This window comes from Protopterus annectens, chromosome 5.part1 (assembly GCF_019279795.1).
Source record: "Protopterus annectens isolate FY-2018-M chromosome 5.part1, PAN1.0, whole genome shotgun sequence".
NCBI lineage: Eukaryota > Metazoa > Chordata > Ceratodontiformes > Protopteridae > Protopterus > Protopterus annectens.
The window spans coordinates 573,779,015-573,793,793 of record NC_056736.1 but is presented as its reverse complement, the minus strand read 5'-3'; the positions used below and the strand labels follow the sequence as shown (position 1 = coordinate 573,793,793).

The following is a 14,779-nucleotide window of genomic DNA, read 5'->3' as shown; positions in this document are numbered from 1 at the left end:
CACTGCAAATTTAATTAAGCGCAATATTTTACTTGTTTATGGTGACTTACAAGGACTGCAATATTCAGGAAGTATGTCATGCTTATAATAGTACAACATACATGTTAAATGATCTTTACTAAAAAAAAATTGTAGCAGTTTGCATTCACAGAGATATAAAACAGTATTCATTACACAAGTGGGAAAGCAAACTATTCACAAGTTAACACATAATATGATAATAAGAAAATATTTTCACCACTTTAAAGATTTGTGGAGACAATTAGATGACTATATATTTTTGATAGACCACTTTATCGGTGTGGGAAGGGAAACAGCAAGTGAATATGTCTTTAGAAACACCTTCACCTAACTTAAAAAAGTGGGCAAAGAACCACCAGGCACACAAGAGTGCACGAATTCAACAAAGTTTAAGAAATATTACTGGAAATCCTAAAAGGTATCATTAAGGATACATAGAGAAGAATCTGCACCATTTAAATAGATACATCAGCAAATAGCAAGGGCAGAGCAGTGTGCGGGAGGACAGGAAATAGTAGAGAATTATGTAGTAAAGTACTGCAGCCTGAAAATATTGCAAAGCAGAGAGTAGAAATGACTAGCAGAACTGATGTGAAAGAATAACTCACTGAAAGGAAGATTGTAGTTAGGAAGTATAGAAAATGCACAGAATGAGCAGAATTATTATAGTGTGCAGATTGGAATCTTGAGAAGCTCTTACAGGCAATTCAGAGTATGGAGTTTTACACCCATGAAAAAATTTTGCTTCATTGTTTTGCATGTCAGAATTGTCATAGGATTATAGGATCATAAGATCATAGGAGATTACTTAGGCTAATGGCTCTGGAGCCCTTACAAGCCTAGCCAAGAGTTTATCCCCAAAAAAAGAAACCCCAATCAGCACCTGTCATCTCTGTTAATGGAGGGACACAGTTGGAACCCCTGTGACAAATTTGTGGTTACCCATCCACTCATCAAGGTTGCGCTTGAAGACGGTCAGTGGCATAATTTTGTTGACATGTATGGGGAGTCTATTCCAGAGACGGGGCAACCTCTGTGAGACAAACCTGTCTCTACAGCAAGTTTTGTTAATGTCACATATTAGATTTAAGCCTTTTGATTGGGTACTACATGAGGAGTTAGACTTATGGATATGGAGCATCTCTAGTAGAGCAGGGTCTGACGCCTTGTAGGTGAGACACAGATCACCTCTGAGCAATCTGTATGACACAGAGAAGAGTGATAGTGATTTGAGCCTGTCCACATAGGACAGGTGTTGGAGGCCATGGATTCTCTTTGAGGTATTTCTGTGGCCTTTCCAGTTGGTGTAGGTGCTTGGAGAGGTACATACCAAATAGGGTGCTGTACTCAATTATTGGCCTAATGACAGAGGAGTACATAGTGGTAATACCCTCCTTTTTCCTGGATGCAATCCCTTTACTTCTGAGATGAACTAAGTAAAAGGCATTTCTGACCACCACCGCTACTTGATGGTCAAATGTTAGATTGTTGCCAACTTGTGTACCCAGGTCTCGCCACAGGTTGTGTGCTTAGGGGGTTGCCATTTATGTGGTAATCAGAGGGGCCGTGTTTTTGCTGAATGGTATGATAATACATTATTTTGCATTTAACTTAAGGCCATAACTTTGGTACCAGTCATTTCTTGTTGTGAGGCCATCTTGAAGTATGTTAACATTATTTGGAGAGTCAACGACAGCACCCAACTTACAGTTGTCCGCAAACCTGGTCAGGCACAAGCCTTTTGTCTTTGCCTGGACCTCTGAGAAGTAGATGTTCAAAAAATAGGGGTCCCAGGACAGATCCCTGAGGACACCACTAGTGACAGGTCTGCTGTTGGAGGTGGTGGCACCTATTTTGACCTTGTGGGTCCTATCAGTGAACCAGTTGGCCACCCATCTGATGAGATAGGGATTTACGCCAAGTTGTGATAGCTTTTTGATGATGCCCAAGTGGGGGATTTTTTTAAAAGCTTTGGCCAAGTCATATATATGTATGTACTGACTTTCCCTCATCCAGTGCCTTGGTGACAGTCTCAAAAACGTCAGCCAGGTTCAACAGGCAAGACCTGCCCTTGAAAAATCTGAACTGGTGGGGTCAAGTGCTTGGAGATTGCCTATGTCCTTGTTTATGAGGTCCATAATAATACCCTCCATGGCCTTATAGATCAGAGTTGTCAAGCTAATGGGGCGATAGTTTTCAGAGTCAGTAGTGGCACCACCTTTGTGCAAAGGGATGACAATGGCAGTTCTCCACTCTGCTGAAATGAAGCCTGTACGTAGGCTATGGTTGAATAGGGTGCTCAATGGCGAGGCTAGTTCTTGCTGGAGATGTTGCGAATACAGCCTGGGATACTATCATGTCCCATGGAAGCTATGTTCTTTGCCTTGGATAGGGCCTTTAACACTTTATCTACAGAGATATGAGGTGCGGGGGGGATGGGGGGGGTAAAGTTTGCGCTGAACCTATCTGCTAACAGGTTGGCTAAGTCAACCGGATCAGTCTCCTGTGTTTAGAGCAAGTGAAAATAATTGCCTGCTATTGCCCTCTGAGATGCTTTTTGTGTACATAAGTCCTGCATTTTAAGACATAAAAACAAAAGAAGTGAAATGTTCACCGCAGAGAAAGGATTTGCAAACGATGGAATTTTATACAACTCTAAATCTTACTCGGTGTTGTCTGTGGCAAAGTGTATAGCTTTATGCATTACTGAATTACACTAGGTGCTGTCTGGAGCTATTATTTCTAGGTGAGCAGTAATAAGAAACTTTTATAAAAATGTATGAGATGCATAAGCAAAAAAAATAAATACATAAATAAATAAAAAACTTCCTGAGTAATGAACTGATAAACATACAAGACACAATATACCCTGTTTCCATACATAGACTGTCCTGACAATAAAACAGACTCTTATTGGCAATTAAAGGGTATCTCAGAAAAAAATATTGTTGGTGTTATACCAGTGGTATGTAGTAAAATGCTGGCTGTATTTTGTGAAAGAAAAGTTTGTGTAAGGTGCTACTTCTATAAAGTAAAACCCCATAATATAGAAATGTGTACTGTAACAAAAAAAATGTGCAGACCTAATGAAGTCATTCACTGTCTGTGCTGAAAGTTTGATCAGTTATGAGGTTAAAAAGCCTACCTAAAAGGTTGTACTTTAAAGAATAGAAGGCCCACTGCACAACCAAACACTCCCTTTCTGTGTTATTCTCGTACACCACCAGAGTGGCACAATCTATTGCACTTTAATACATCATAAATAAAGCAAAATGATTTGCTCAGTAAGAGAATAATTTTCAAATGGTATGAACAGGCACTGCATTTCTGGCAGACAAATTTGAGGAAAAAATAATGAAGTTCTAAAAAGTCGATTTTTTTTGATAACACCATATGAAAGCATAGGTTAATTACAAAAACACATCATCGGGATGATACAAAATTTTATTTTATTTTTGTACAATCTTGTAAACATCTGACGTAAATAAACATTTACATCAACTCCTTCTTACAGAAATTCATACACAAGGCACTTCCTTATAGGAGCTTTTGGAAAACGTTTCCTGCTTTAAGTATAAGGTATCTGTTCTGGCATCTGTTCTGGCAACAAGAAGCCTATAATAAACTTTCCTGTTTGCAGTGCAATAGTTGTTAGCAACATTGGTAGCATGATATGTATTGAAAAAGTTCTCAGATTCTAGAACAGTTACGTTTTAACACATCGCGTTAGCTTCAGCGGTGTAAAATTTTGGTGGTGAAATAGTACTAGGAGTGTTCAGATATACTTGTAAGCATTTCTGTTTGGTAAAATAAACTTTAGTGCCTTGAATTATTATTTTACATGTAATCCCCGGAAGAGGATATTGCTGAGTATGCAACCCATTCTGAGATAATTTGTTTTAATTTTATTTACTGTCTTGTACATGAAGTACTTCTGTGTTTTATTAAGACATTTCTTCACAAGATGTTTATACATAACAACATAATTTAATAATTTCTTCATATTTTTTTTATCAATGCAAACTTCAATAATTTGTATTCTGTCCAAGATGTGCAATTCCCAAAGCAGATGCTCAGATGTAAACTTCAAAGAACAAAAATAACACAATATGGTACAAGCTCTACAAAAAAAGGTGCAAATTAAACAATACAAACATCTGAAAAATGCAGCTTTAAATATTTGTATTTCACAGACCTAAGAAACTGATAGACATGACCTTGACAAAAATAAGAAAAATTAAAATGGGTCAGGAGTCTTGATTTTTCTAATTACTGTTCTTCAGAACTGCAGATAAATATCACAGTTTAAGTTACCAAAGTAAAAAGAGCGGGGAAATTAATGCAAGCTGTAAATATACTAGTAAGTTGGACTGACTGTTGTGCAAAAAAAGATCAGACATATTTAAAATGTGTTGTACATTATATACATGACTGCATTCCAAAATCCGTTTTAGATCAATTAGCTGAATAAACTCTGATGTCTGAACTGAACAGCATACTTTATTTACTCCTTTGGAGAGCTACTTTAATGGTGACATGGGACAGATCGCTACAAACCTTTCTGAAGCTAATTTATGTTCAAAATGAACGACAGCAGTTAAATCATCTTACTTACATCCATTACCTACCTGCAATACAGTAGAGCTATTCAAAATAATTAATTATTCCTGTTGAGATTCTCTCAGATTCTGGTCACAATCTAATGTATTATCAGGGTTTTATGGAATTTGGCAATCACTGTGTGGCTGTTGCGGTAATGGTTTGCTAACAGGCTTGTCACTGTACATAGTTTTTGATTTATTTGAGCTAGTGGACATATAATAACACATGCCCATAGTCACTGTCACTGTGTCCCTTCTTGAGTGGCATTGGTAACTTTGGAGCTGAAATAAATAAGTAGGGATGTGTGGCTACACAGCCCCGACATGAAAGGCTGTGGGCTTTTCCTCTTGTATTACATACAGTATTTTTGTTTATCTGAGATTCAAATGCCAGCTAATATTAGTTTTAGCTGATCTGAGTTTGATTAGTTAATGGCGGCCAATTCATCTTCCATGAATTATGTGTCATCAATGACCCGTGTAACATCAAAGTGCTTCAACAAACCTGTCCAGTTTTCTAAGAAAAGATACTCATAAGACTTTTAGCTAAAATATCTGTTAAAAATCTTTGAATATCAGACTAATTATCTAAAGAACTACCTAAAAATACAAAAGAGACCTGTATTCCATAAAAAGATGGTGTAAGTACTTCTTTTTTTGGCTTTTGTTAGTCTGTAATGTGATATATTTTTCAGAATATCTTAGTACTGGTTTTCAAGTCTGGTAAATATTTTTGTATGCTTAGCAACTTTTTACCTTCATCTATCAGCAGTGTTTAACAGGAGCTATACATATTTATATTTTAAGCAACCCCAAAAATGAGTGTGGGGAAAGTACCTTACAGTTTAATAAACAACTGATTTCCCAAAGCACATTTCACACAGTCCAGTGCACAAGTTCTTAGATTTTCCATACCAGTTACACTTTAAATCAAATTTTAAAACATATCTTTGCAAACAGGCTGTTACTGCTGTTTATCCATCTTGCCTACATTGATCTCATCAAGTTTCAATATACTCAGTACAAGTGCTTAAATTAGATCAAGTCATACAGCAGTGAATGACTTTAGTTTAACTTGGTATAACTACTGAAACAGTACCTAACTGGCTAGATGTTTCATTTTTTGACATTTATGGTAGTTCAAAGCTGCTTTTTATCAGACAGATTTCATCTTAAAAACTGCATTGCATTTACTGAAATTTCAAAGTTTATACAGTAAGAAGACCCAATGACTGAAATGGACCTTCTGAAGATATGTCAAAATTAAGAGAGTGTTTAGTGCATCTGAATACAGCCTGTGAGTTGTAGTGCCACTTTAACACTTCTCAGAAGAATGAATTACTGTAAAATCCAAAAGCTTCACATACTTTAGCAGACTCATTCAGCTAACTTCTCAGCAAAGTAAACAAAGCAAAATGATGTGTTAAAATGTCTAAAATGAATGCAGAATACAGGTAACAGGATATAATGTGATTCAGTACCCCCACAGGTTATTGAATCACACACTTTTTTCATCAGTTTCCTAAAATAAGCAGTCCAGTCATTTTTTTATGGGGCTATATCTACCTTTCCCCTTTCATGCTGACAAATACATTTTATATACCAGTTCCCTCCAAAATATTATTGCTGTCATTCTGAGATAATTGGAACACAAGTAATACTCATTATGCATTGAGTTTACTCTTTTCACCCTAAGCTATTTACTGGAATGTTTCAGAAAATATTTTCAGAAAGGGAACTTAAAATATGGAATGAAGTCTAGCTGAGGAAATGGTCCTCACTCACTCTTCACCAGTTAACTGCCATCTTGGTTGTTTGCACTGTGTTGTTTGCATCCCGATGATGTGTTTTTGTAATTAACCTACTCTTTCATATGGTGTTATAAAAAAAAAATCGACTTTTAGAACTTCATTATTGCACTGAAAGAAATTGTTCTTTTTAACTGGAATTTCCAATTTATCAGTGTTTTATTTTTATCACCTTAACAACCACCTTTATGAATATGAATGAATTCTATAGCTACCAGTGTAAATAAATATTTTCTACAGCCAAATTCATACCATCTCTGTTTTCTGACTACTGGAAATTTGTCAGTCATTAACTACAAAACTGAATGCTATTTAGTTTTGAATGCTACTGTATTGTGATTGCACTTGTATACTTTTGTACAGTACTATTCTACTATATCACTTGCACATAGGTTACTACTTTTTTAACAAGCTTGCTGCTGAAAATAGTCCATTGGGCCCAGCTTACCTACTTAAATAAAATCAGCGCAGCCATAGAATGTAATACTCTCACTTGTTTTTCAGGTTCTTGCTGCCTACATGCCTTTTATCATAAAAGCTAGATTGAATAATTCTACTTATGTTTTTCTGCACAGCTTTTATGTTGCTTTGTTGATCCTATCATTTGTCATAACTGTGTTTGATAATCCTACTTTTTACAAGTATGTTTTTACTTAGAAAAAATACTGTATGCCTTGTTTAGGCAGCATCACTTAAACTAAATTACCTCATGTACCTCTGCTAAATGTTACCTGCAAAGGTATACATAATAAGTATGTATTTTGTTATTAAAGTCCATGTAAAATCTTGAAACATGCTAGAATACCACTTACTATTTATAAGGTTTTTACTATTTGTAAAGTTTTTCAAACCTGTGTGTACTGAGTAGTGATGGTAAATGACCAAAGGGGAGAGAACTCTTAATGGCACTTTAATCACTATTTGGAAAATAAGCATGGGTTTTGAAAAGTGATCTTTAAACAGTTGAAAAATATAATGCAGTGATAATTTCTAAGAATGCCATATAAGATGAATTCATGGAAGAACCTACCAATAAATAAAATGTTAAGGAGGGGTGGGACTACACAGAAAGGTAAAGCAAACGGGAAGAATGAATGTTATTGGCAGAAAACAATGATGCATAACACTGTATGAAGAGTCAAAAAATAAAAAGTACACCCTTAATCTGAATACTGTCAGACACAGGTTCATATACAATGTTTGTATTTTAGGGAGGATATTTGCCATGACATTTTTAGAATGATAAACAATTAATAGTTAAAAAAGAAATGTCACATATTCAGTGACATGCTATTGACAAATATCTGAAAATAAGAACCTTTAAAATTATTTTCCTGTAATGGTATATATCCCTAATTTATTATTTATTTATTTTAATTAATTATTATTTAATTTACTATTTATTATTTAAATTAAAATTTAAACTTTGAAAAAGCTATCCTTAATTGTTTTTGAATATGTGGATTTTTTAATAAACATGTATAAAGCAAAATCATTTTAAATATGCCTACATACATTTTGAAACAGCAACTATATCCCTGACACTGTATTTTCATTTAACTCAAAATCCTAAATTTATCAGAATCATGTCCCATGCAGTTAAATAACATTCACAGTTAGTCTGTTCACAGTTTGTGGATCTTGGGACACTTTAGTGCAAACACTGTTGAACTGACTAGTGTTAGACGTCAGTCATAGGAAGGGAAGAAGTCTAATGAGGTTTTAGGAGAGGTGCAGGCTATATGGTCATCAGCAAAAGTGATTCCGGGCGTTATTTTATGTTGGAAAGTTGAGTATGTCACTACTATAGTAAGATAGGAAGAGGACATTCTTACCAAAGGTGAATTAAATTGTTATATAGAGTCTGGATGTAATATTGCAAGTAACAATAACACTTAATAAGCCCACTACAACTCACAGAGTGCTTCAAACAGAAGTAAAAAATTTAAGAACGAGTCCTTATTCCATGTTCACACATCTAACCCTCTATGTTAGGGACCTTATTATTTTTAACTTTAGGTGCAAGTGTTAAACCATTAGATCATCTGGCCTTGCTCTATTGATGCTTATCTTACTGGCAGTACTCCAACGATGTGAGTCCACCAATAATGGAGGCTCATGCATTTCCACCCTAGTGGTTAGTTGACGTTCTGCCAGCTCATGTGTCCCACTGGCCAGGCTCCCATTACTTCCATGCAGATGTCTGTTACTTGTTTTACTAGATGTGGCTTGCCTGCCATGTGACTGTTGCTCAGCTGCCTGATTGGCCCAGTTCTGCTCAGTGGCAAGTCTGTGATTGATGCAGTAATGAGATTTATGCTGACCTTCAGAAAGAGGTGGCATCTTAATGTCCAAAGGAGATGCCTCATGGTAAATGTCATGATTACTTGCAGTGACTTCAGAATAGAGCAGTGGATAGTTTGCTGGAGCAGTCCTAGGAGATAGGGCCGTTGAGTCTGGCTCTGCCTGATTGGATGCTTGCTCTGGATCCGTGTCATATTCATAACGTACTCCCTGCTTGAATTTCTTCCATCCAAGGTGATAAATCTCTAACATATTCAGCAAAAGAGACACACAAGCCACTGCAAGCATAAATATGATAAAAATAGACTTTTCAGTGGGCCTTGATATGAAGCAATCCACTACATTAGGGCAAGGCCATCTGTCACACCTATAAAGTGTATTCAGCTGAAAACCATACAAAAAGTACTGTCCTACAATAAAGCCAACCTCAAATAATGTCTTGAAAATTATGTTGAAAATATAGGTGTGAAGAAGTGCCCCACGCATTCTCACTTTGCCATGTTCATCTCTTAAGGGTGGTTTTTCCTTTTTTCCACTACCTTTCTCCAAGAGATCCTTGTCCTCTTGGTGTTTATTTTCTTTTCTAAGTTCCTCTTCTTTCCCGGTTTGCTTTTCTTCCTGTCGTACTATGTGTAGCACATTCTCAGTTCGCTTTTCTTCCTTTCGCACTATGTGTAACACATGTCCCAAGTAGATCAGAGTTGGTGTGGAGACAAATATAATCTGAAGAACCCAGAAGCGAATATGAGATATCGGGAAGGCTTTATCATAACATACATTTTCACAGCCAGGCTGTTGTGTATTACACCTGAAATCTGACTGTTCATCTCCCCAGACCTCTTCTGCTGCAGCCCCTAATACCAAGATTCTGAAGATGAATAATACCGTTAACCATACTTTGCCGATAACAGTGGAGTGTTCTTGTGCATTTTCTAAAAGTCTTCCTAGAAAGCTCCAGTCACCCATTGTTTTAAGTTTCTAACCTGCAAAATAAACATTCCATGATTAATATCATATGAGGGCTGACAGATCTTAAAAGTAATTATTTCTGCACACTTATGGGCTCTGTATAAAAAGTAGTAAATTCATCTGCAAAGTTTTGTTTATGGAGCCACAAACAACAGCTTTTCAGAAATATCTATATCCATGACAGCAGAGAAAGAGTAAAGTAATTTCTGAAGAACTGCATCGTAACTACTACAGCTACATCACATGCATCATTAACTTGAATACACTTAGGACAGTCATAAAAAAGGCTTGCAATCCCATTTAATGTTTTAGTGGAACAGGCATCCAAATATTCCACACTATATGAGACATATGTTTTTCTAGAATTCAATACTCAGCCATGCTGAGCTGTGAAAATCTACTGTAATGCTATCGTCTACACTTTAAGCATGTTGTACTTACTGTTGCTGGTTTTGATTCCTGAGTCACACAAACTTTTTTTTAATATAGAACAGTCTTATATTGACTATTCTTCTAATGGTCCTGCCTTGAACTGTTATGAAATGCATGCATGTGTCCTCATTACATAATACAAATATTTTCCATTTAATAACATTTTCAGATGAAAGTGAATGAATTGCTGCAAAGCAAGATGGTCTGTTTTAATGCACATAATCCTTTTGTAACGTACATACTCCATTTGTAATACATTTTACATGTGAGTGCTGTGATTTTGTAAAGCAAACAAAATATATTATTATGAAAGTTATTTTTTCACCACAGACACACTTCTGAAATATATACAGTCAGTAATGTGGCTGTATTAGTTAGCTATTGACATTGCCTGTGAAAAAGTGATATCCCAGTCACTAATCTCGCGTGGCAGAAGTGGTGTCACACAATGTAATGGAATTGCTGCAATCAGTGTAAATCTATTTTCAGTCTCCTAAATACCAACATATTCACAATGTAGTTAATGAAATAAATCATTATCAGTGTTATTAGTTCTATAGTGTTCTTTATGAGTTTAGGTGCAGCAGAGATTTTGGGATGGATTTATGAATAGCTACCGTAAGTGCAGCTGTCATGTATGGCTATACTAACTGCAGCTATTGTGTACATGGCATAGAGTGCCACGCTGCGCACACAAAAGCACGCTAGTTTGTATTTATTAAATGACTCTACCTTTAGTGTAGAGCCTCAAAACAATGGGAAATGGCAGAATATGTTAATGAAAGCATAAGTAGCTGAATTACATGCTAATTAACCAATCCAATATAGTGGAGCTATTTAGGGACCTATAAAGCAACTGTGTACACTCAGTGTATCCATTTGCCCTCAAACCAAAAATTATTTGGATTACAGCCCTGCTTACACTTAAAAAAATGTTAGGGGTTGCTGCTGCCATCATTAACCTGTATGTGCAACAAACTTTAATTCAAGAGGCTGATGTTGCTGCCAGACCTCAGCCAAGAAGAAGAAGGGTGTTTAGACCCTGTTTGATTTACCATGGACTGCATGAAACAGAAATTGTAGTGAGATACTGGATGGACAGGGAAACACTAGAGGAAATATGCAGCCTCTGCCACCCTCACTTGGGGCCCCAAGGAAATCATGGAGAACCCATGCGGCTGGAAACAAAGGTTTGCACAGCTTTACATTTACTAGCTACAGGTACTCTCCAGAGACTCACAGGGATATACTAGGGGAGTCATTGACCTCAGCTTCTAGAATATTACATCAGTTTCTAAATGTAATGCTGCAACATGGAAGGCAGCATATCTGTTCTCCACAAACTCCAGAGGAGAGATTAAGAATCATACAGAAATTTTGTGGAATAGCACACTTCCCTGAAATTTTGGGGGTCATAGATTGCACACACATAGAAATAAAAGCCCCACCTGTTGAACAAGGACGTAGGTACATTAAAAGAAAAGGATACCACTCTATAAACTGGCATATTGTCTGTAATGCCCACAGGATCATCTGCATTGTCTGTGCAGGTAACCCAGGCAGTTTGCATGAATCATACACATGGAACACCTGTGAGCTGTACACAAGATAGGGCTGACTTTCTACAAGGGCATCTAGTGGGGGTTACAGGTTATGCACTGGAACCTTTGCTCATGACAACCACAACCCCACTGAGCAAGGATACAATGATGCCCACACTCATGCTAGGAATATCACAGAATGTGTTCAGTTTCCTCAAATCAAGGTACTGGTGTTTAAATACACGAGGAGGTGCCCCGCAATATGACCTGTGGGTATTTTGGCAGAGTTTGCTAGGTCATACATGGGAAAAAAGTGTTCTATAGCTGATTACTGTCATATGCAAATTCTTATATGTCCCTTATGTGGAACATGTCCCAAGTTTACAGTAATGTCAACAACAGCTTATGACTGATGTTTGTAATATACAGCTATGGATTTTGCTCAGTACTGTACATCAAGCATTTCAGTTGACCATTCTATATAAACCAGTGAGCAGGTGAATAGTAGCATCATTTGCACAAATAGCAATAAATAATACTTAAATATCTACTTTAACTGCATTACTAAGAATACTAACAGAAATACAATGAGGGTCATCAATTCCATAAGCAATTATTCACAGTTGGTTATGAACAATGAATAAAAACATTTCTTCTGCAGTACATTTGCATTAAATGAAGCTTCTGAGTAAGCAAGTATTAGATATCTACTCTGTGCATCAGACATATATGCAAGTCACAAAGAAATGTACCAAAGGCAGGGCACAGTCATCATCACTTCCCCAGGATGGGGGAGGGGGATACAGGAGGGCAAGCCTGACACCAAAGAAGTGAGTGCGTGTGCAAGTGAAACAAAAATGTATTCCTTAATTATTCAATTTTCAGGGCCAGTAGAAAGATATTACAGCAGTCAACAGTGCTGTTTAGATAAGTAGAGTTGTGTGAGTGTGTGAGGTGGTATGGGCAAGTATTTGTTGAATATCTGACTGTGTGTGTGTGTGTGTGTGTGTGTGTGTGTGTGTGTGTGTGTGTGTGTGTGTGTGTGTGTGTGTGCGTGTGTGTGTGTGTGTGTGTGTGTGTGTGTGTGTGTGTGTGTGTGTCTACATGAACACAAGCACTGTGCTAGCACTGTGTCCTGGAATCTCAGATAGGTGTGAGCTGTGCATGGTATGCTAGTCAGTTCTGTGTCGTCACCCCTAACCATGAGAACTACATGTGCTAGGAGTTGCACTGCTAGTTCCAAGGCACTGGAATTTGGGGTGCTACCTGAATGCACGTGATATCTACTGGGCAAGCTCTCATCATGACTATGTCCTGGACCATGACCATGTGAAGTACCACATCTGGGTGTGGACAGTGCAATCACTGATGGAGCGGTAGAAGTAGTGCCACTATGGGAGTGGGATCTTGCATGGCCATGTTGGGTAACATTGGATGATGTAGTGGTTCTCTGGCCATGTGGATCCTGACCTACCCCCAACAGACATTCCATCACAGACATTGCCTGATCCAGTGTGTCATTCATCTTGTTCAAGGAGTCACCCACACTGTTCAAGCAGTTCCACATGTCAGAATAAACAAGGTTTAGTACTCTCACTATCTCTTCTGTGGCCATGACGGAATGTGCCTGTGCTCAGTGACAGCCCTACATATATGTTGTGTGGTACCTACTGACACACTAGCAACATCAGGAGTAGTGTGGGCAGCAAGTGTTCTGTGAGCACCTCTAGCACCTGCCTGTGTGGCACTTTATCCTCACGATGGCTACAGGGAGAATCAACCAGTTCTGCAACTGGACTAAACGCTCTACCCTGATCAATTGTGTCACCCTGAACCTGTCCTGTGTCTGAGGTCTCTGTGTCATGGGTATACACAGATATACTGACTGTGGCTGAAACAGAGGCAGGAGATGTTAGAGGCACACCCTCAGTGTGTCAGACTGAGCCTTTGCACCCCTAGACTGTGCCTCTTTATCACTGCCATCATCATCAGAGGCTGCAGATATGCTGACAGCAGGTGGTAGGAGTTCCACAGTGCAACTGACAGGATCACCTATGATAACACATAATTAACACAACAAGGACAGAAATGGAATAAAAATGAACAAACATATTAAGTGAAATGTATATTAAAAATTAATAGATGCTAATGCAATGAAAATAAACAACTTTCAATTATACATACATCTACCTTATCCACATTAATAAGAATATATAAGGTAATCTTACCGTATGCAGGCAGTCATGCAAAAGAGAACTAGATGTGCCTACTTAATTAATTAAGGAAGATGAAACATGGATGATAAGCATCACACAGCAAGCAATACAAGAAAGAGAAAACAATTCCCTTCACAGCTGCAGAATAAGACACATCTCATACAAAACTTTCCTGTCCATTTGACTTACAAGAAAGTCTGTGAGTACACTGACTAACTTAGGAGAACAAAATTCCTAACATTTGTATGAATTGTTTATGACTATCCTTTGTGCTTCTGAGTAAATTTTGTCTGCATTTTAAGGAAGTACATTACTCACTGAAACATATCAACAGCAAGGCAAATCACATAGCAGTCTTGTAAGACAAGGACAGATAATGGAATGACGCTCCCAAAATAAAGAGAAGAAGTGAGCTGCGGTGTTGTAAATGTTTATTTTATATTGTGTGAGGAAAGATTAGCTTAACTGTTGCCAGTATCACAGCCATCCACACATCTAACTGCAAACTTGGTTCTGTTGAACCTGTAATGTCAACTAATACTACACCACATCTTAAGTATATATAACCTACTTTTTTCTTCACAATATGTGTATGTGTCCACGGCAGATACTGATAACAATCTCAAATATGTGTTGTGAATGCCCTGGTGTCACAGAGTTCAATTCCAGAGAGGGAGCTGTTTGTGTAAACATACTGATATTTAAGGAGCATATGTTCATGTTGTAAGACAATAAAGTTGAGGAAACATCAGAACTGTACATTTAACTACTTGTTTCATAAAGTTTCCTCAGTTTAAGTAAATGTTTTTCATTTCCCTTCATCATTTACTTCATGTTTAGCATTGTGTACTCTTGACTGGAAGAGATCCCCAGCAGTGAACAAGAGT

At 37.4% G+C, this 14,779-nt stretch overlaps 1 protein-coding gene across 2 annotated transcripts; it reads right to left on the bottom strand.

Moving 5' to 3' along the window:
• Positions 1-8,458: 8,458 nt before the first annotated feature.
• GJA3 (gap junction protein alpha 3) lies at positions 8,459-9,707 on the bottom strand. Of its 2 annotated transcripts, XM_044073195.1 has the most exons (2): positions 9,414-9,707; positions 8,459-9,317 (listed from the first exon to the last, which is right to left on the bottom strand). In XM_044073195.1, the coding sequence occupies exons 1-2, from the start codon at positions 9,698-9,700 to the stop codon at positions 8,459-8,461; spliced, it is 1,146 nt and encodes a 381-aa protein (XP_043929130.1). In that variant the 5' UTR covers positions 9,701-9,707. The 2 variants fall into 2 exon arrangements, with proteins under 2 accessions (XP_043929130.1, XP_043929129.1); XM_044073194.1 differs by having other exon boundaries at positions 8,459-9,707.
• Positions 9,708-14,779: the final 5,072 nt, after the last annotated feature.

Bases quoted from the DNA above. Each gene is read 5' to 3' on its own strand.
- GJA3 (XM_044073194.1), bottom strand. From the start codon at position 9,700: ATGGGTGACTGGAGCTTTCTAGGAAGACTTTTAGAAAATGCACAAGAA.